Source organism: Benincasa hispida, chromosome 11, assembly GCF_009727055.1.
Source record: "Benincasa hispida cultivar B227 chromosome 11, ASM972705v1, whole genome shotgun sequence".
NCBI classification, from domain to species: Eukaryota; Viridiplantae; Streptophyta; class Magnoliopsida; order Cucurbitales; family Cucurbitaceae; genus Benincasa; species Benincasa hispida.
Window position 1 is genome coordinate 64,556,470 of NC_052359.1, and position 20,339 is coordinate 64,576,808.

The window sequence follows — 20,339 nt, forward strand, 5'->3', positions numbered from 1 at the left end:
ATATCTAGTTCTTTATTTACTGTAAAATTTATATTCAATGAAAAATGGATTTGGGACAATCGTTCTTCCGCTCAGGTTCCCTTCAATTTGGGATCCTTCAGGTCTAACCGTATATGAAAGTCTGGATATGCATCTTATGAATGTAGTCACGACATATTTATATGGATCTCTTGATAATGTTATTTATATAAGAACCCCATAAAGATCTAAGGTGCTTGAAACATATAAACCAAATTCTCGGGAATTGTATTAATAAAATTACAGAGATCGCTATATGGATTGAAACAATCATGACGAATGTGGTACAATCGCCTCAGTGGATATTTGAGAAGGATATCAAAATAATCCTATACGTCCATGTGTTTTTATAAATAAATCACAATCAGAATTTACTATTATAACTGTATATGTTGATTATTTAAATATAATTGGAACTCCTGAAGAACTTTTAGAGGCAATATAATATCTTAAGAAATAATCTGATATGAAAGATCTCAGAAAAACAAAATCTTTTATTGGCTTGTAAATTAAGCATTTAGCAGATGAGATATTTGTTTATCGGTCAACTCATACATGAAAGGTTTTGATTTTTATATGGATAAAGCACATTTGTTGAACATTCCAATAGAAGTGCGTTCACTATATGTAAAAAAAAGAGATAGAAATCGACCTCAAGATGATAATGAAAAACTTTTTGGTCTTGGAGTACCATATCTTAGTGCAATTGGTATATTTATGTATCTTGCTAATAATACAATACCATATATTGCATTTTCAGCAAATTTATTAGCAAGAAATGTTTCTTCTCCAACAAAAAGATATTGGAACGAAATTATGCATATATTTCGTTATCTTCGAGGAACGATCGACATGAGTTTGTTTTATTCAAATAAATCAAAATTTGATATAGTTGGTTATGCAGATTTTGGATATTTATCTGATCCACACAAAGCTATATCTCAGACATGTTATTTGTTCACACATGGAGGAACTATTATATCATGGCAATCGGTGAAATAGACCATAACAACCGCTTCCTCAAATCATGCTGAAATTCTTGCAATTCACGAGGCTGGTCGAGAATGTATGGCTAAGATCAATGACCCAACACATTCGTGGAACACGTGGTTTGTCTTCTAGTAAAAATTTTCAAATGATACAACATGCATATCCCAAATCAAACGTGGATATATTAAAGGGGATAGAACAAAACACATTTCGTCGAAACTTTTCTACACTCACTATCTTGAAGAAAATGATGACATCACTTTACAACAAATTTGTTCGAAAGATAACCAGACAGACTTATTTACAAAGACATTACTTACCGCAACCTTTGAAAAATCGGTGAACAACATTGAAATGCGACAACTCATAGATCTCAAATGATGTTTCCACGAGGGGGAGTAACTAGTATAGATTTTATGAATTATGTACTTTTTTTTCGTTCATTATGATTTTTTCCCAGTGGGTTTTTTCATAGTATGGTTTTAACGAGACATATCCATGTGTTGTCCAAGTGTCTCAAGATTACACACCATTAGTGTCAATGTAATTGACCTCCTACTTGTCAAATTGCCTATAAATAATGACATTTGGTGAGTTTTGAAAGATACACATATTGGTGTTCAATCCAAAAAGATTGGAAAAAGTGAAGAAATCAATTATTTGTTATTTTATTTACTTTTTGTTATTTATTTATTTTATATATTATATTATATTCATATATGTTACTATATTATATTTTCTCCATATCTATATTTTCGTCGTGGACGGTTGTACTTCTCAAATTTACAACAAAAATATGATTGGAATGTTTTTTTCCCCCACCAAAGTAGAACAGAAAAAGAAAAATGAAAATAACTATGGAAGCGACTTCAGTTGTTTTGTGAGAGCATTCACTATTTATTACGCCAGCCGCTCGTGGCGCCACGTACCACGACCGTCGGGTGCGATTTCACTCGCTTTATAAACTCATGTCCCTGCGAACTTTCGTCTCTAATCACTCTCTGCTTCGCAAGCACCCATCTCTGGCGCCTCGACTCTCTGTACTTCGGCCATTCATTTCAACATTTGCAATGTCATATCGGCCCAACTATCAAGGTGGCCGTCGTGGTAGTTCCTCCGGAGGAGGACGCGGCGGTGGTCGACGAGGCGGAGGTGGAGGTGGCGGAGGTAGAGGCGGCGGCGGTAGAGGGGAGCAACGTTGGTGGGACCCAGTCTGGCGTGCTGAGCGTCTGCGACAAAAGGCTGCTGAGGTACTCTCTACACGTTTTTTATAACTTATCCTTCAAGAGTTGGAAGGTGGCCGAGGACGGTGATGATCTGTTCGGTGGGTTAGAGAAAGGGAGGAACGAAAATTAAAGAACCGTTCAGCTTAATTAGCTGGGTTAGTTGTTGCATTAGGTTTAACCGATTGTGTCTAATGTTTGGGACGGATCATCGACTCAATCGTTCTTTCTTTCTCTATATGCGTATTAAAAGCCCCTCCAATCTAATCTCAACGTGTAAAAGCTACTGTAGTTACAATACAGAAATCAATACGAGAAGGTGAAGGAAAAATCATTAGATTTATTTAAAGTATGGTTAAACGGGTTGGGATTTTTAATATGTAGCCAATAAATACAAAGTCAATTAAATCACAAGCACAAAGGAGCTAAAATTAACAACACCAACATTTACATGAAAACCCTCAGAGTAAGAGGAAAAACCATGAGACGGCTCCAAAAAATTCCACTATGAATGCAATGAGCTACAAAAGTTTCTTCCCTAGTCGAGGATACAACGACCATCAACAAAATACATCACTAGTAAACAAAATGGTGCATAAAAATACCCTTCATCAAGTAAAGATGGAACAAAAACATAAAGGAGAGATCTCATCGGTGAGGACAACTCAGAGAAATCAATAAAGATGAACCAAACTGATTCTTCGACCACCACACAAACTGCACTAAGTACAATATCAAAACCGTCAAGTACAATATCAAAACCGTCTCCTCTTATCTTCTTCTCTTGAACGAAGTCACCAAAACCCAGCTTATGCAGCAAACTCACACACATATATTTTGTTCTCTTCTCACCTCCCTACGTTTTTTCAACTTCTTTAGAAAAAACTAGAGGAGGCAAGCTTGCTAAACAAGCTTCTAATTTTTCCATTCCATTAAAAGCAAATTGACCATATTGGACCAAAACTTTGGGCCTCCTGTGATTTTTGTCAGGACCCAAGAAACTCCCCCACTTGACTACATAGAAGGGCCAACCATACCCGCTATCAATCTACATAATTCATGCTTTCCTCTAGGTAAGGCCTTTGTCATCATATCTGAGTCGTTGTCATTTGTGTGTATCTTTTCAGTTTCTAACAACTTATCATTCAACACGTCCCGAATCCAATGATATTTGCCATCAACATGCTTGGACTTCGAGTGAAAATTTGGATTCTTGTTTAGATGAATAACACTCTGTCTGTCATAGTACACAACACATACCTTTGTTAACACTTGCAAGAATTTCTCCATCCAAAGCATTTCTTTGCAAGCTTCGGTCGTCGCTATAACCTTAACTTCTATAGTTTAAAGAGCAACACACTTTTGTAACTTGGATTGCCACAATGTAACTCTCCATGCCCCTTACATATGTAATAAAAAACCATGAAGTGGATTTTCTAGAATTAACATCATTGGCCAATTTCTTGGTGATTTAGAGGGTGGATTTTCACATGGGGGCACAATATCACCAAGAAAAACCAGTGTTCTAGAACTGGCAACTCATCAGGGGGCACAATATCATCAATACTGTTATTTCCATTTTTGTCTTCCATATGTGAAGAAGAAGAACCCATATATATTAGATCATCTTTTTCAGGCTGTAGTTTCTTTGTTCTCTATATCTTCAATAGTTTGATCTTCGAGAAATGCAACATCTCGGCTTCTAATAAGATTCTCTTCAACTGGATCTACAAACCGTAACCAAACTCATCATATCCATAACCTAAAAATATGCATTGTTTGGTTTTATTGTTTAGCTTTGTTCTCTCATCTTTGGGGATATGAACAAACACTTGGCATCCAAAGGCCTTCAAATAATCATAGGAAGAATACTTTCCTGTCCATATCTTTTGGGGCCATTTCACATTTGAAAGAAACGGTTGGAGAAGGATTTATCAAGTTCACTGTAGTTTTCACAATTTCACCTCGAAAATGTCTCGACAACTTTGCATTTGACAACATGCATTTGGCTCTTTCTACAATGGTGCGATTCATTCGTGCAACTTCACCATTATGCTAAGGAGTCTTAGGAACTGTCATTTGATGTCTAATTCCATGCCTTTTACAATACTCATCAAATGAATCTCTATACTCACCACCATTGTCTGTTCTAAGTATTTCAATTGTCTCTCAATCTCTCTTTCTACTTTGACTAGAAACTCTATAACACATTCAAGACCTGGGTGGTATGATATGCTTCTTTGCAAGAATATCTAATCCTTTCTGACTCGTGACCAAGTCATTTATGCTATAGCTCCATGAGCGACTCATTTTCGACTGCATTTACATGACCGTTTGCGAGCTTTGCATTCATCACATACATTGTGGAGTTTCTATTTTTTCTTGCTACCACCAATGAGCCTCTAGTGAGTTTCTAATGATTATCACCAAAGTGACTATGATAGCCATCGTTTTCAAGTTGTTTGTGGAAATGAGATTCAACCGCATATTTGGAACATGTTAAACATTTTTTAGACCTCCAAGCACACATAATGACAAGCATTAGAGTAATTGGATTGAGTCTTAAGTTTGCCAATTCTCAAGAAAAGAAAATGTTGAGGATCCCAAATTGGAAAAATCAAGGGACCTCCCACTCCTAATAAGATTGTTGGGTTACTTTTCTCATTGGCAATTGGTTTTGATAAGGAACTCTATGTTATCTAATATGGTATCGGAGCCCATAAAGTCCAAATGGGTATTTGGTCCAATAAAAAAATTGAGATACGATCAAGAATGGTGAACCCAAACGAGGCATCATTTTGAAGGGCATGTTGAGGATCCCGCATTGGAAAAATCAAGGGACCTCACACTTTTAATAAGATTGATGAGTTACTCCTCTCATTGCCAATTGGTTTTGTGAAGGAACCCCATGTTGTCTAATACCATTTTAAATCCTAAATCACCTGCTCTGGTACCATTTTAAATCACCAATTGACCCAAAAGCTTAATATAATATCATTTAACAGAAACGATTTCATCCAAGACTCCATTATATATATATAATGTGCTTAGACATCGGAAGGCCAAGGCCTCCCTTCCATTTTTTGTAAATTTTTAATACTCCAGTGAAATCTTATTGCAATTGAAAAAAATCTAATAGAATATGGATTTTTTCAATTGAAATAATCTAGGATTTAATATCCTATGAGTTTCATTTGACACCCAAATGTTGTAGAGTCAGACAGGTTGTTCCGTGACATTAGTCGAGGTGTGTGTTAGCTGGCCTCGATGCTCACAGATACCCAAAAAAAAGAAAAACAATACAATAGAATCAAGTTTGGTGGATAACTAAATCTATTCCTCATTTTCTCCATCCAGAAGTCCTTTCATCAAACTTTTTTGTTTTTTCGTTGTTTTGATAAAAGCAATACTTTTCATTGAGAATAAACGAAAGAATCCAAGCGCAAACAAAAAGACCAAAGCCCACAAAAAAAAGAACCCAATCTTTTTTTTTTTAAATAAGAAAACAAAAAATTAAAAAAAAAGAGCCAAACACTGGCATATTTCTAGTGGTATCATCTATTTGGGTTTATAGCTTGAATGAAACAATCAATATTTTAAAAACAAAGTGAGGCATTTTGGGTTTCATTTCCTTTTTAGTGTATGACTTCGATAATGTTTGATCTTATATTCTTGTTTTAACATTCAATCGTGTAATGTATAATTTTGCATTTTAATCTATGTCCCCCTTGAAAATAACTCCTAAATGCAGATGGAGGTTCTTAATGAAGATGAATGGTGGACTAAGATGGACCAGATGAAAAGAGGAGGGGAACAGGAGATGATAATTAAGCTTAGTTATAGTCGAAGTGATCAAGAAATCCTTTCTGACATGGCTTATCAACAGGGTCTTTACTTGTACGTTTCTGCTGCCATATTTAACAAGAATTAATATTAGACTTACTGAAATCTATAATTAAGTACAAAAACAAGCTTGAGTTTTTACTTGTCTCAGTTTTTGTCCCCTTAATCATTGAGAATATTTTTTCCTTCACTATTAGCACTTCATTGTTATTTGTGTTACGAGCCTACAACCTTTTGTACTTTTTATGGTACAAAAACACTATATATGCAATATGCTACCTCGGATGGGATCTGATACTTTATTTTACTGATTCTGTGCTTGTGGAAAGAAAGCCATGTATATAATAAGGGGAAGACCCTTGTGGTTAGTAAAGTTCCATTGCCAGATTACCGGGCTGATCTTGATGAACGCCATGGGTCTACACAAAAGGAGGTTCATTTTTTGTCTTTTAATGAATTGTTATGACTTCTTTTGGTTACCCAAACTGTTTAAGCTGAGTCTAACCTCATTTTAATCTATGTGTAGATTCGAATGACTACAGATATAGAGAGGAGAGTTGGAGATCTTTTGGATGATTTGCAGTGTCAGGGGAGGGAGCACAGTGTTTCGTCTACTGCATCAGTTGATAAAGGCAAACAGTTCCCAACTTCTGTAAATAACATAAAACCTGCCTACAAGTTGGAGACTGATTCAGCAAAGGAGAAACTTAGTGCTGAACTTAAGCAGACACAGGAAGCGATGAAAGTAAATTTGCTAGTCTTTTCTAATGATGCTTTCTCTCTCTCTAACATAAATATAATGTAACCTATTGTGCATTGCAGGGAAACGATGGCTTAAAAGCAATGTTGGCATTTAGGGAAAAGCTTCCTGCATTCAATGTAAAATCTGAATTTATAAAAGCAATGACAGAAAGCCAGGTGCAAATGCTTTGTCTCTATCAATCTTTATATTTATCTTAGCCAAAAAGTTATCTTCATTTTGAAGCTAACATTTATATTTGAAAATTTGAACATTTTCTTCTCTCCCCTCCTGATTTGACCAAAAAGATAACAGAAAGGATATAATATGTGACACACTATTCTATGCTGAACATTTGTTAGAGTTCGATTAGGAGAGAGCTTAGTTTGTACGTGAGGAGTTATGTGAAATAACTTGACATAGCACTAATTTGTTAGAGATTATTAGTTTCCACGGTCATGATGGAACAAAGAAGGCATATTTGGGTATAAACTATTGGAGACAGATAGAGCCAGCCTTCTCAGAATCAACCTTTGAATTTCCCTTTAGTATTCTATTTCTTTTTCTGAGTTTTTATTGTATTGATTGATTAAGTCTATTTTCTCAAAGGTGACTGTTTCAACAGAGTATTGATTTCTATGAATGTTTGACTCAAGGGGCATTATGGCTTTATTTCTCTAGTTAATGCTATCCACAATTTTTGTCTTGAATGTCAGGTATTGGTTGTTTCAGGAGAGACAGGATGCGGTAAAACCACACAGCTCCCTCAATTTATTTTAGAAGAGGAGATATCAAAACTTCGTGGTGCTGACTGCAAAATAATATGCACCCAACCTCGGCGTATCTCTGCTATTTCAGTTGCTGCTCGCATATCCTCTGAAAGGGGAGAAAATCTTGGTGAAACAGTTGGATATCAAATACGATTGGAAGCAAAACAATCAGCTCAGACTCGACTACTATTTTGCACCACTGGAGTTCTACTGCGGCAGTTGGTATATATTCTTTTCATGTGCATGTGTTTCTGATTTATTTTTAATAGCCCATGGATCTCTTTTTAACTCCCCAATAATTTCGTCTATGCTATGGATATTTATAATTAGACAATAAGGGTGTTACATAAACTAGCTTGATAAAAAAGAATCCCAGGCCAATGCTTGTGAGTTGTGACTTCCAGTGTTTACTTAATTCTGAGTCAGCAATTGAAAACTAATTCCTGGCCACTTATGTTGGTGGATGCAGAAATTGGAGGAATGGAGATATTAATCTCCTTTCTTTCTTATTCAATATGTGCACGTTAGGTCTTCTTATATTGGAGAGAGACCTTTTACAGTTATGGAAAAAATAAAGACCATGAAGGAAAAAATATTCATATACAAATATAGAAATTCCAACACTCCCCCTCAAGCTGGTTTGAAGATGTCTTCCATAGCCAGCTTGTTAATCATTCTGTCAAATTGTTTCTTTGGAAGACCTTTAGTTAGCACATTAGCAATTTGCTCTGATGTAGGAAGATAATGAATACATATGGTTCCTCCAATTTTTTCTTTAATAAAATGCTTATCAACCTCAATATGTTTTGTTCTATCGTGTAGAACTGGATTATGGGCAATAGAAATTGCAGCTTTATTGTCACAATAAATCCGTATAGGCATAGTAAAAGAAATCTTCAACTCTTCAAGTATCCTTTTGATCCATATGCTTTCACAAACTCCATGAGCCAATGCTCTAAACTCTGCTTCAGCACTACTTCTGGCCACCACATTTTGTTTCTTTACTCCTCCAAGTAACCAAATTTCCTCCAATAAAAAAACAATAACCAGAGGTGGATCTTCTATCTGTAGTACTTCTAGCCCAATCTGCGTCAATATAGACTTCTATTTGGAAGTGATTATTCCTTTTGAGAATACCTTTTTCAAGAGATCCTTTCAAATATCTCAAAATTCTGTAGGCTGCTTCAAAATGAGTCGGTCCAGGAGCATGCATAAACTGACTAACTATGCTCACAGCAAATGCAATATCAGGATGTGTATGAGACAGATAAATTAATCTACCAACAAGCCTCTGATACCGTTCCTTGTCCTTTATTTCTTTTGCTTTTGCTGCTAGAAGCTTTATATTAGGTTCAATAGGAGTTTCTGCAACCTTGCAACCAAGCAAGCCTGTTTCTTTAAGTAAATCAAGGACATACTTTCTTTGGTTAACAACGATCCCCTTTTTTGATCTTGCAAATTCCATTCCTAGGAAATATTTCAACGTTTCTAAGTCCTTAATTTGAAATTCACAAGCCAGTTTTTTCTTGAGATCAGCTAAGCGTGCTTCATCATCACCCTGAGAATAATAGCATCTACATAAACAATCAAAATTGAGATTTTATTATTCTCTGAATGTTTATAAAATAATGTATGATCTGTTTGACTTTTAAGAAATTCATAACTGGACACAACTTTTCCAAAACGCCTAACTCAAGCTCTTGGGGATTGTTTAAGACCATAGAGAGATTTTTTTAATTTGCAAATTTTACTACTGCCAATCTTCTTCTCAAAACCACCAAATTTTTTAATTTGCAAATTTTATTACAGCCAATCTCCTTCTCAAAACTTGGTGGTAAGCTCATAAAGACCTCTTTCTCAAGATCACCATTCATAAAAGCATTTTTCACATCAAGTTGGTAAAGCGGCCAATCCAAATTAACTGCAAGAGACAAAAGAATTCTAATAGAGTTAATTTTTGCAACAAGGGCAAATGTTTCTTGATAATCAATTCCATATGTCTGAGTGAATCCTTTAGCTACCAGTCTGGCTTTGTATCTTTCAACACTACCATCAGCATGATACTTTGTACACCCCATTGGTTTCTTATTTTTAGGTAATTCTACTATTTCCCAAGTTCCATTTTGTTTTAGAGCATTCATCTCTTCCATAACTGCTAATTTCCAATTTGGATCATCTAAAGCCTCGTGTATATTCTTTGGAACAAACAAGTCATCAATTTTGGAAGTGAAAGATCTATGATTATTTGACAATTTTTTATATGACAAAGTTTGCAATAGGATGTTTGGTACAACTACGAATACCTTTTCTAAGAGCAATGGGAACGTCGAGATCAGACACTACTGGAAAAGTACTTTGAGTAGTTGAAGGGGTAGGAATAGAAGAAGAATTACCAGTTTCAGTCGTCGGGGTCTCAGATTGGTCGTGTGAAGGATCAACTATCTTGTCTTGGTTCCCTTGATTGAATTTTGTTCTAGTATAAAACTTAAACTCAGACACTTGATCAATATGATCATTTTGTAGTATTTCTCCCCTTGATCGAGAAGTTTCTACACTTGACATCATAGATCTAGTAACATTTGGATGATTAGGGTTGGAAATAGGAATACAAACATCTCAAAAATTTTCTTCCAAATTTGGCTTCTCCCCTTAAGAGAATTTTGGGGAAATATGGTTGATTTTCTAAAAAAGTCACATCCATACTCGAGAGTTTTTTTGTCAAAGGGTCAAAACATTCATAACCTTTTTTATTTGAAGAGTAACCCAGAAAAATGCATTTAATAGCCCTATAATCAAGTTTAGACTGGAATTGGTCGGGTATGTGAACATACGTAGTACATCCAAAAACTTTGAGGGGTAATTTAGAATATATGCGGGATGTTAGAAATTCTTCTTTAAGGCAGTGGATGGGAGTCTTAAAATTCAAGATCTTACTAGGCATTCTATTTATTAGGTAGGTAGCTGTAAGAATTGCTTTCCCCTATAGATATTTTGGAACTTGCATAGAAAACATTATAGCACGTGCCACTTCTAGTAAATGCCTATTTTTTCTTTAAGCAATCCCATTTTGTTGGGGAATGTCTCGGCATGTAGATTGATGAATGATACCTTTGTTTTCAAAAATTCACCAAAAAACTCATTTAAGTACTCAGTTCCATTATCAGGGTGTAAAATGAAGATTTTGGTTTGAAATTGAGTTTCAATCATATTGTAAAATTGTTTAAAAATGTCTTTCACCTCAGATTTTTTCTTCTTTAAATAAACCCAAGATAAACGAGTATGATCATCAATAAAAGTTACAAACCATCTTTTTCCACTATGAGTCGTAATTTTAGAAGGACCCCAAACATCGGTATGAATTAAATAAAAAGGTTTTGAAGCCTTGTAAGGTTTTGGAAAATATGTAGACTGACGATTCTTGGTGAAAATGCAACTTTCACAATCAAGAGATGAATAATCAATTCCCTTAAATAAATATGGAAATAAATATTTCAGATAAAGAAAACTGGGATGTCCTAGTCTATGATGCCACAGTATAATTTGTTCTTTAACAAAAAGAGAACTGATACTACTAAGACCTTGAATTACTTTATTTCTAAAATAACCTTCATCAAAGTAGTAGAGACCATCAAGCATCCTAGCACACCCAATCATCCTCCCCGAATCCTGATCCTGAAAAATACAATGAGATTCAAAAAATGTAACACGACAATTAAAATCTTTGGAAGTTAGAAACGGATATAAGATTACAGGCTAATTTTGGAACATGTAAGACAAAACTGGAGAGAAATATTTTCAGTCAATTTAATAGTTCATTTTCTTGCAATAGAAGAAAAATTACCATTGACAATTCTAATTTTCTCATTGCAATATAATGGAGAGTACGAATTAAAAGAAGACGAAGAACTAGTCATGTGATTTGAAGCTCTGGAATCAATAATCCACAAAGATGAATTACTACACGAGAATGTCTTGGGACCTGTGTAAGTCAAAGAAACACATGAATTATTAGATGAAAAATTGGTGGTTGATAGTTGTAGGATTTGATGAATTTGCTCTTGTAACATGATAGAAGATTTAGCAAATAGTAGAAATCCACCCAAAAAGAAAGAGTTTTAACCCAAATCCAATAGAAGCAACCCAAACTAGGAGTGAATCAAACTAGAAAAATAGATTTTTAATAAACCAGCTGGCCAAGCCAGACAGATTGGATGCTGAACCAAAAAATTGAACCAGACCCGGTTGAAGTTGCTACCCAGTCGATAAAACACTTTTCCCACAATTTAATCTGCTACCCAGTTGAGAATTGGCCACCCACGACAGTATAGGAAACCAAGCCCACGACAGTACGGCAACCTTACGGCTTTCTGACTTCACGAGGCTCACGGCAATTGGCACCCACGATCGGCGATGATGCTTACGGGAATTGACAATCAACAACGCGATTCGGCTGGATGCTTTCAATTGATGAACGAGTTTCGTGGTCGAAGAACGTGTTTCGAAAACCGACCCAGACTTGCGCTGTGAACCTGATTCACAACCCACGACGCATAATTGGACCTGGAATCGAAATGGAGTTGGCCCACGACCCGTCTCAGTTGCACGGACTCAACCCACAACTTGGATACACGCGACCCGACGACCCGGTTGTCCCATGATGAGGAACCCTAGCTTTTCGTTGCTCAGTCGGGACTTCAATCCATGATTCTTGGCCGATTTGTTTCAGAGGGTTTCGATCGGCTGTGATTTGCTTCTGATGTGAAGCTTGGCTACAATTTTCTTCCTTTTTGAATGATTCCTCATAAGTCATGGATTTGCTTCGGACGTGAAGCTCCCGTTCATAGATAGAGTTTTTCTGATGCGCACCTTCAAACGAATTGGTATGTTGATTGAAGTTTCAATGCTCTGTATTTTTTTTACTAGGATTTCGAACGTGAAACCTAAGAAAATTCGCAGAGATGGCTCTGATACCATGTAGAAATTGGAGGAATGGAAATATTAATCTCCTTTTTTTCTTATTCAATATGTGAAGGTTAGGTCTTCTTATAGTTTAGGTCTTCTTATATAGGAGAGAGATCTTTTACAATTATTGAAAGAATATAGACAATAAAGGAAAACATATTCATATACAAAAATAGAAATTCCAAAATATACAAATATAGAAGTTCCAACAGTGGAAATTTAATGTTCCATCTGAACACATCTTCAGACTTCTCCAGCCCCTTCATAGGCTTCAAATTTCTGCTGTTCTGTCTTAATGCATGTCTGAATATTGTTCTTGTTGTAGCTTTAGCAAGGTCATGGTCTCTTAAGTCTGCTCAAAGCTGTGATAGGTACACAATCTCAGGGGCTCCTCGTCTTGAATTTCAGGTTCAGGACCCACAATTGACTGGTGTTAGCCATTTGCTTGTGGATGAAATACATGAAAGAGGCATGAATGAGGACTTTTTATTAATAATTCTGCGCAACCTTCTTCCTCGGCGGCCAGATTTACGTCTTATTTTAATGAGTGCCACCATCAATGCAGACTTGTTCTCCAAATACTTTGGAAATGCCCCAACCTTACACATACCAGTATGTATAACATCTTTGTCGTAACATATTTTTAATATGTATTTATTTAATAATTATAATATATAGTGTTTCTATGAAATGTCAGGGAAAAACATTTGCTGTGACAGAGTTCTTTCTAGAGGATGTGCTGGAGAAAACTCGTTATAATATCAAGTCAGAGTTCGAAAACTTTGAAGGAAATTCAAGGAGAAGAAGGAGACAACAAGAGTCTAAGAAGGATCCTTTATCAGAATTATTTGAGGTATTCTTTATCCCTAATGCTGCATTTAATGTTTAATTTATCTTTGTTGTGTATTCGCATGGTTAGTTACATTGCTATTTTGTATATTTGAATGTTATACCGTGGATAGTTTTAGTTGTGGGTCCTTTTTAAATTTTTTTTATATCCGTGAGTGTCCGGGCTAGCTGACGTGTATCTCGACTAATCTCACGGGACAACCCACTTGACCCTACAATATTTGGGTGTTAAGGGAACTCGTTGGATATTAAATCCTAGGTAGGTGACCACCATGGATATTAGTTGTGACTTCTTTTTCGTTTTGTTCTCTTTAGAAAGTCGGTAGTTTGTAACTTCTCAAATATCAATAAAAAGCTCATTTCTTGTAAGTCGTTAAAACAAAATTTTCTTTGAGAGTGAAACATGCAGTCCTAGTAGCTTGTTTTTCTTATTCTTTTGCGGTTGTAACATTGTAATTTCTGATGCACTCAGAGGATTTCAATTTCATATTACTGAAATTTTGATTGGTGGGATTTCTAATTTTAGTGCACTGCGGGAAGCAGCAGTAGGTTGTTGGTTTAGTATGTATTTTTTTGTTAATGATGGACCAATTCAAGTTATCTCTGTTGACATTTTGCGTATAGCCTTTAAAATATTAGAATCATTCCTGATTAGAGTTGTGTAATCAATGTATTATTTTCAGTAATACTGATCCGCAGCATTATTGTTGTTTTGTAGGATGTTGATATTGATACTCATTACAGAGGTTACAGTTCATCTACGAGAAAGTCACTTGAAGCCTGGTCTGGAACACAACTTGATTTGAGTCTGGTATGTTCTTAGATGTTATAACGAACCACAGAAGATGAATCTATTGCTACTTCGTCCTCTTCTCTCTCTCTTCTCTTAAATAAAGAAAACAATATTACTGATGAGATGGAAGTACAAAACATGGGGGACATAAGTAATCTGAAATCTTCTTTCAGCTTTTGCAAAAGATAAAAAATTTGAAACAAAAGGGAGAAATAAAGGATAAAGGATTTGAGATATTGTGTAAAACTCCCGTTGGCTTCACTGCACGATGGCCATGGGAAGGTTACGTTTCTCAAACCATGTTGGATACTCCAGGGAGATTTTTCATAAATATAGACGTTTAATATTTTAGATCTTGGGCCCATTTTCTTCTGGTTTTGAATCCCTACAGGTACCAAATATACTGGCGCATTATGTCTTATTTCTAGTGTGCAAGAAGAAATTGGATCTTGCATCATGTAACCTATGCATGTGGATTTTAAAGGAATCCATTTTTTAACCAGAAACAACTTTCGATTGATGCAAGGAGACAAACAAAACAAAAAATCCCAGAAGGGAGAGGAGACAAAAAGCCAAAAAAGCAACCTCCAAAAGAAAAAACCAACAAAAATTCGCCAGAACAGCGGACTAGCCAGCAACAAGCTAGCCAAATCTCCAAAGCAACAAATTAACCAAAACTCAAAGAAAATCCCACAAGAACTAAAGAAAACCAAAAAGAGATCCACCCCCAAAAGACATAACCATCCAAATAGAACAGCAAACCATCTGAAAAACAACAAAAAAGAACATCTCTTTCTGTGTCAAGAATTTCAAGCCCTTTTTGGTCAATGGACTTGATAGGAACACAAGGGATGCTGACTTGAGCGAAATAATCTGCGAAGTTCTCACCATCAAGATGTTAAGGAAAAAAGACATTTTAACTTCCATAAATAGTATAAACCCACTAATTAAAATAGTATATGAGAGGAGGGAAAATGCATTAAAAAAATCTATGTTTTGATTGGGTGTTTTTTCTTTTTTCTTTTTCTTTTTCTTTTTTTTTTGCTAACCCCGCTAACTATAGTTAATATAAAAACTTATTACTCTATTTGATTTCTTTAATTTTAATTTATTCGTCTTACTTGAAAATTTTCATATTTTGTATGAATGAAGTAATTTTAAACGACTATTGTCAATAAAGTCTATTCAACTTTACCCAATAAATTTTGTAAGGAGTACAATTCAATTTTTAATACATGCTAAACAAATCTTCCTCGCCATTACATTCTCGTTCCTGCATCCTAAATGCCTTCTTGGAGATTAAAAGCTAAACTCAAATGCTCACTGTTTTTCCTATCCCAAAAATGCTCACTGTTTTTTGCTCATTCAATTCACTTGGTAGAGATTATTATTTTTTTTTTTTGGAGATCTTCGCTTCAATTTGACAATTGAGATCTTCAAGCTGTACAAGTTTAATTGATTCCCTCCTTTTCTTCACTAGGTCATGCTACTTCTAAGCATAGATTTTCTTTTCATATAACCAGTTGTGCTGATTATCTGTAGGTGGAATCAACTGTTGAATATATTTGTCGCCATGAAGGTAATGGTGCTATTCTCGTATTCCTTACCGGTTGGGATGAGATTTCTAAACTACTTGACAAAGTCAAAGCAAACAATTATCTTGGAGATTCTGGAAAGTTCTTAGTCCTTCCTTTACATGGCTCCATGCCAACCATTAATCAACGAGAAATATTTGATAGTCCTCCCCCCGCCAAAAGGTAAGTTTGACCCTCTGCTAGTTTAACTTATAGGATCCCCTTTTTCTTAGTGTGCTGAAAAGAAAGCTAAGGGATTTTTTTGTTTCTTTTTCAAGACTTTGATCATTGTTTAAGGGATTTTCATCAACCCTTAAAAACTGTGAAAAGTAGCAAGAGGTAGTACAGTAGTAAAGATCTCTTGGATTCAGGTTCAGCTAAAAGATGATGGGATTAAAAAACCTTTGTGATATTGTATTATTCTTTTCTTTTTATAATAACAAACTGAACAAAATGACAGAATGTAGCACAGTCATTAAACATCATAAAAGAGATCCCCTATGGGAGTAATCATGTCAAAGGAAATTTTAGTTCCTCAGGAAATTCATGAAACCTTTTTAATATTTCTTCTTCTTCTATATATTTGTATATGAGAGGAAGAATTCGTAATTTTTCTTCTTGATTTTCATGGATTTGTATTTGTATATGAGAGGATGAAAATATATCTTATCCAAAAAAAAAATCTTAATTTGTTGCTACATTTTCCTTCTTTCAATCCACATTTGTCTATTCTTGTAGAAAAATTGTGCTGGCAACTAATATTGCTGAGAGTAGTATCACCATAGATGACGTTGTCTATGTCATAGATTGTGGAAAAGCAAAGGAGACGAGTTATGATGCTTTAAACAAACTTGCTTGTCTGCTACCTTCATGGATTTCCAAGGCTTCAGCACACCAGGTATCCACTTTCTTGTAATGATAAATTGAAATTTATGACCCCTTTTGGTTGAGTGATGAAAATAAACTTCCATTAAAGATGAGGAGGGTGGGTAACCCCGAAAGAGAATCAAAAACCCATTTAAAGGAATCTGCTCTACAAGTATTTCCTTGCTTGCAAGTAAATAAATGAAAGAAGAATACTGCAAATACAAATTTGTGGTATCCAAATTTAATGCTCTTAGGTTTGTTTGGTTTACAAATTGATTTTGTTTTTCTCATGAATGATTGCAAAATTTTCAGAGGCGAGGTCGTGCTGGTCGTGTGCAACCTGGTGTTTGTTATAGGCTCTATCCAAAAATTATCCACGATGCAATGCTTCAGTATCAGTTACCTGAAATTCTGAGAACTCCTTTACAAGAACTTTGTCTGAATATCAAAAGTTTGCAGCTAGGAACTGTTGGATCCTTTTTGGCACAGGCATTACAACCACCAGATCCTCTTGCAGTCCAAAACGCCATTGAACTTCTCAAAACAATTGGTGCTTTAGATGATATGGAGGAGCTTACACCACTGGGTATATAATGGATGGATTTTCATTTTCTTGTTGAATATTGAATTGTGATCACTAATCTTGCAAGCCATGTTGCAGGTCGTCATCTTTGCACCCTACCACTGGACCCAAATATAGGGAAGATGCTTCTCATGGGTTCTATATTTCAATGCCTGAGTCCTGCCTTGACCATTGCTGCCGCTCTCGCTCACCGCGATCCATTTATTTTGCCCATTAATAGGAAAGAGGAAGCAAATGATGCAAAGAAATCATTTGCTGGTGATTCTTGCAGGTGACAATGTTTGGTGTGATAAAAAATATATATTATTTGTAAATATATATAATAAAAAGCTATAGCTTACTACTACTGTGGGGGATTTTCAACTTTTTTTATGCGAGATTCTTTTGTTTTCTATTTCTGAAATTGGAATTAAAAACTACCTGTGCAGTGATCACGTTGCTCTTCTTAAAGCCTTTGAAGGATGGAAGGATGCAAAAAGAAATGGAGCTGAAAGATCGTTCTGTTGGGATAACTTCTTATCTCCAGTAACCTTGCAGATGATGGATGATATGAGAATGCAGTTTCTAGATCTATTATCTGATATTGGCTTTGTAAACAAGTCCAGGGGACCAAGTGTAAGCTTTCTGTCAAAAACTTATTTTGGGAGGGAAATTTTGGGTCCCTTCTGAATCAAAAGGTGTGCAGCACCTCAGTTATTTCATTGAAGTGATTCATCTTGATGTACAATTGCATTAAGTTAGTTTGAAACAAAGCATAAATAACTATAAATAAAGAATAAAGTTCACTTCATAATTTAACAAGATTTATGAATTTGGTATTTGGTAAATATATTGATACATTACCTAAACCTCCACGTGATCGAATTGTAAGGTAGCAACCTAGCAACTAGTAATGAAATTAATGAGTTAGCTCTTGGTTAATAACACGTATATGTAGCCAATACAGACAGAGAGAGCATAGACATGGAAGAATTAGCCTGTAAAAAGAGGGATTTTGGCCTTTTGAATGCTTGAAGATTTGTCATACGGTTCTGCAACTGAGTAAAAGGCATTAACCTTGAGTTCTATTTTATGTCAAATCCTTAAGTTTTGATCTCAGTGCACTTCAATTCCTTGAGGGCTGGCCGTATGTTCACATTTTTTTTAGGTGTCATCCTTGATCGATTTTTGCTAATTTTTCATTGTTTTATGAAAAAGCACTTGGTTTTTTTTCACGAGTTCTGAAATTTGACATGCTGGAATTTTTATTTTCCTCGTCTCTCTTGTCCTTTTCTATTGGTTTCAATCTCTGTCCCCCTTTCCCCTTGTACATTCTCTTTTTGGATTAGAGATTGGAAGAAATCTTTCGTTTATTCTTTTTAAAAGGAATATCAGGCATTTCTAGGATAACAGAGATGTCACTTGTTCTGCAGGCTTACAACCAATACAGCCAAGATTTGGAGATGGTGTGTGCAGTGCTTTGTGCTGGACTATATCCTAATGTCGTACAATGTAAAAGAAGAGGAAAAAGGACAGCCTTCTATACTAAGGAAGTTGGGAAAGTGGATATTCATCCCGGATCTGTCAATGCAGGGGTTCATATCTTCCCTCTGCCTTACATGGTTTACAGTGAGAAAGTCAAAACAACTAGTATATACATTAGAGACTCCACCAATATATCGGACTATGCCTTGTTGTTGTTCGGTGGTAATCTTGTACCTACCAAAACTGGAGATGGCATTGAAATGCTGGGTGGCTACCTTCATTTCTCTGCATCAAAGAGCGTTTTAGATTTAATAAAGGTAATTTCTTCACGACGTCTAATTTATTTTTCACTTCTTTGGCCCTTCAAGTGCTTTCTTCCACCCGGACATTTATGTATTGCAAAGATGAGGGTTTTAGGAGACATTTGCTCTTACAAGTGATTGTTGGGTTTGAATATCTTGGCTAGGACAATGAAGGATTTTTCATTTTTCTTAATAAAGGGACTTTTGGACTTATTGAAGGCATGTCAAATTTTGATAGCCAGGATTAAATTGCCATTGCATTTATTAACGATCAAACGGAGCTATGTAGCAGATGTATATTTATGTTTTGGGGGTTCCATTGCATTGATTTACCTTTTATTCGTTTCTTTCCTTTCCTCAGAAACTGCGCGGTGAACTAGACAAGCTTTTGAATAGAAAGATTGAGGAGCCAGGTTTCGACATTACTACGGAAGGAAAAGGGGTGGTGGCAGCTGCAGTCGAGTTACTGCACAGTCAAGTTGTACATCACTAATTCAGAATTGCTTCTTTTGGTTGTAATTGCTTCTTTTAGTTGTAATTGCTTCTTCTAGTATCAACTAAGAATAGAACAAAGGGATCGATATGTTCTTTATGCTTGGGTACCCTTGCCTGAATATGGTAAATAATATCACTAATCAATAGAACAGATCATTCATTTTGTCGGTATGGAGTAGTTTGCTGACGTTTTTGTTTTTAAGTGATTACACTTGCGCTAGCTGAATTCTGCACAATTTATGTGAAGGTATTAGGACATTAGTCACTTAAATTTTAATTTCTGATCTTCTATTATTGGTTAGTAGCAATCTTTATTACTGACACATGGCTATTTATAATGCCTTTGATCATTGAATAAAGGTGGGAGAATTTATTGGGAGAATTTATTTACTCTCAGATTTAATATGGTTGGTATTCAGATGTATAAAAAGTTCTCTCGGTGGGTTTCTTTCTTAGTTCTTTGTTCGCCATGGTTGGGACTGATTCTCTTAACCCTATCAGTGAACCTTCATCTTCCTTGTTAACGACTCAACCTACACCTCAATCTATGGTTGATCAATACTTGAATCCCTATTTTCTTCTTCATTCCGATAGTACAAGCTTAATTCTTGTCTTTGATTTTTGCATCGAACCCAACAATACCTCATGGAGTAGAGTGATGATTATTGGTCTGACTGTCAAGAACAAGATGAGACTTGTTGATGGATTGTATTGCAACATTATGGCTACTACTTAGATTCTAAATGTGCTTTCAAAGGAGATTTTTCATTAAAGCTGGGGGATGTGATCCCGTTAGGTAATTATTTTGTTTTTTGGTTTTTGTTTTGTTTTGTTTTTTTTTTTTTTTTTGAAAATTAAGTCTATGGA

The 20,339-nt window shown here is 35.5% G+C and overlaps 1 protein-coding gene across 2 annotated transcripts; it reads left to right on the forward strand.

Moving 5' to 3' along the window:
• Positions 1-1,976: 1,976 nt before the first annotated feature.
• LOC120091280 (DExH-box ATP-dependent RNA helicase DExH1) lies at positions 1,977-19,687 on the forward strand. Of its 2 annotated transcripts, XM_039049242.1 has the most exons (16): positions 1,977-2,258; positions 5,983-6,128; positions 6,408-6,507; positions 6,601-6,819; positions 6,897-6,992; positions 7,530-7,805; positions 12,954-13,157; positions 13,243-13,398; positions 14,113-14,205; positions 15,730-15,944; positions 16,500-16,659; positions 16,941-17,214; positions 17,290-17,482; positions 17,640-17,826; positions 18,624-18,992; positions 19,339-19,687. In XM_039049242.1, the coding sequence occupies exons 1-16, from the start codon at positions 1,977-1,979 to the stop codon at positions 19,468-19,470; spliced, it is 3,102 nt and encodes a 1,033-aa protein (XP_038905170.1). In that variant the 3' UTR covers positions 19,471-19,687. The 2 variants fall into 2 exon arrangements, with proteins under 2 accessions (XP_038905170.1, XP_038905171.1); XM_039049243.1 differs by lacking the exon at positions 1,977-2,258 and having other exon boundaries at positions 5,988-6,128; positions 6,404-6,507.
• The last annotated feature ends 652 nt before the right edge of the window (positions 19,688-20,339 follow it).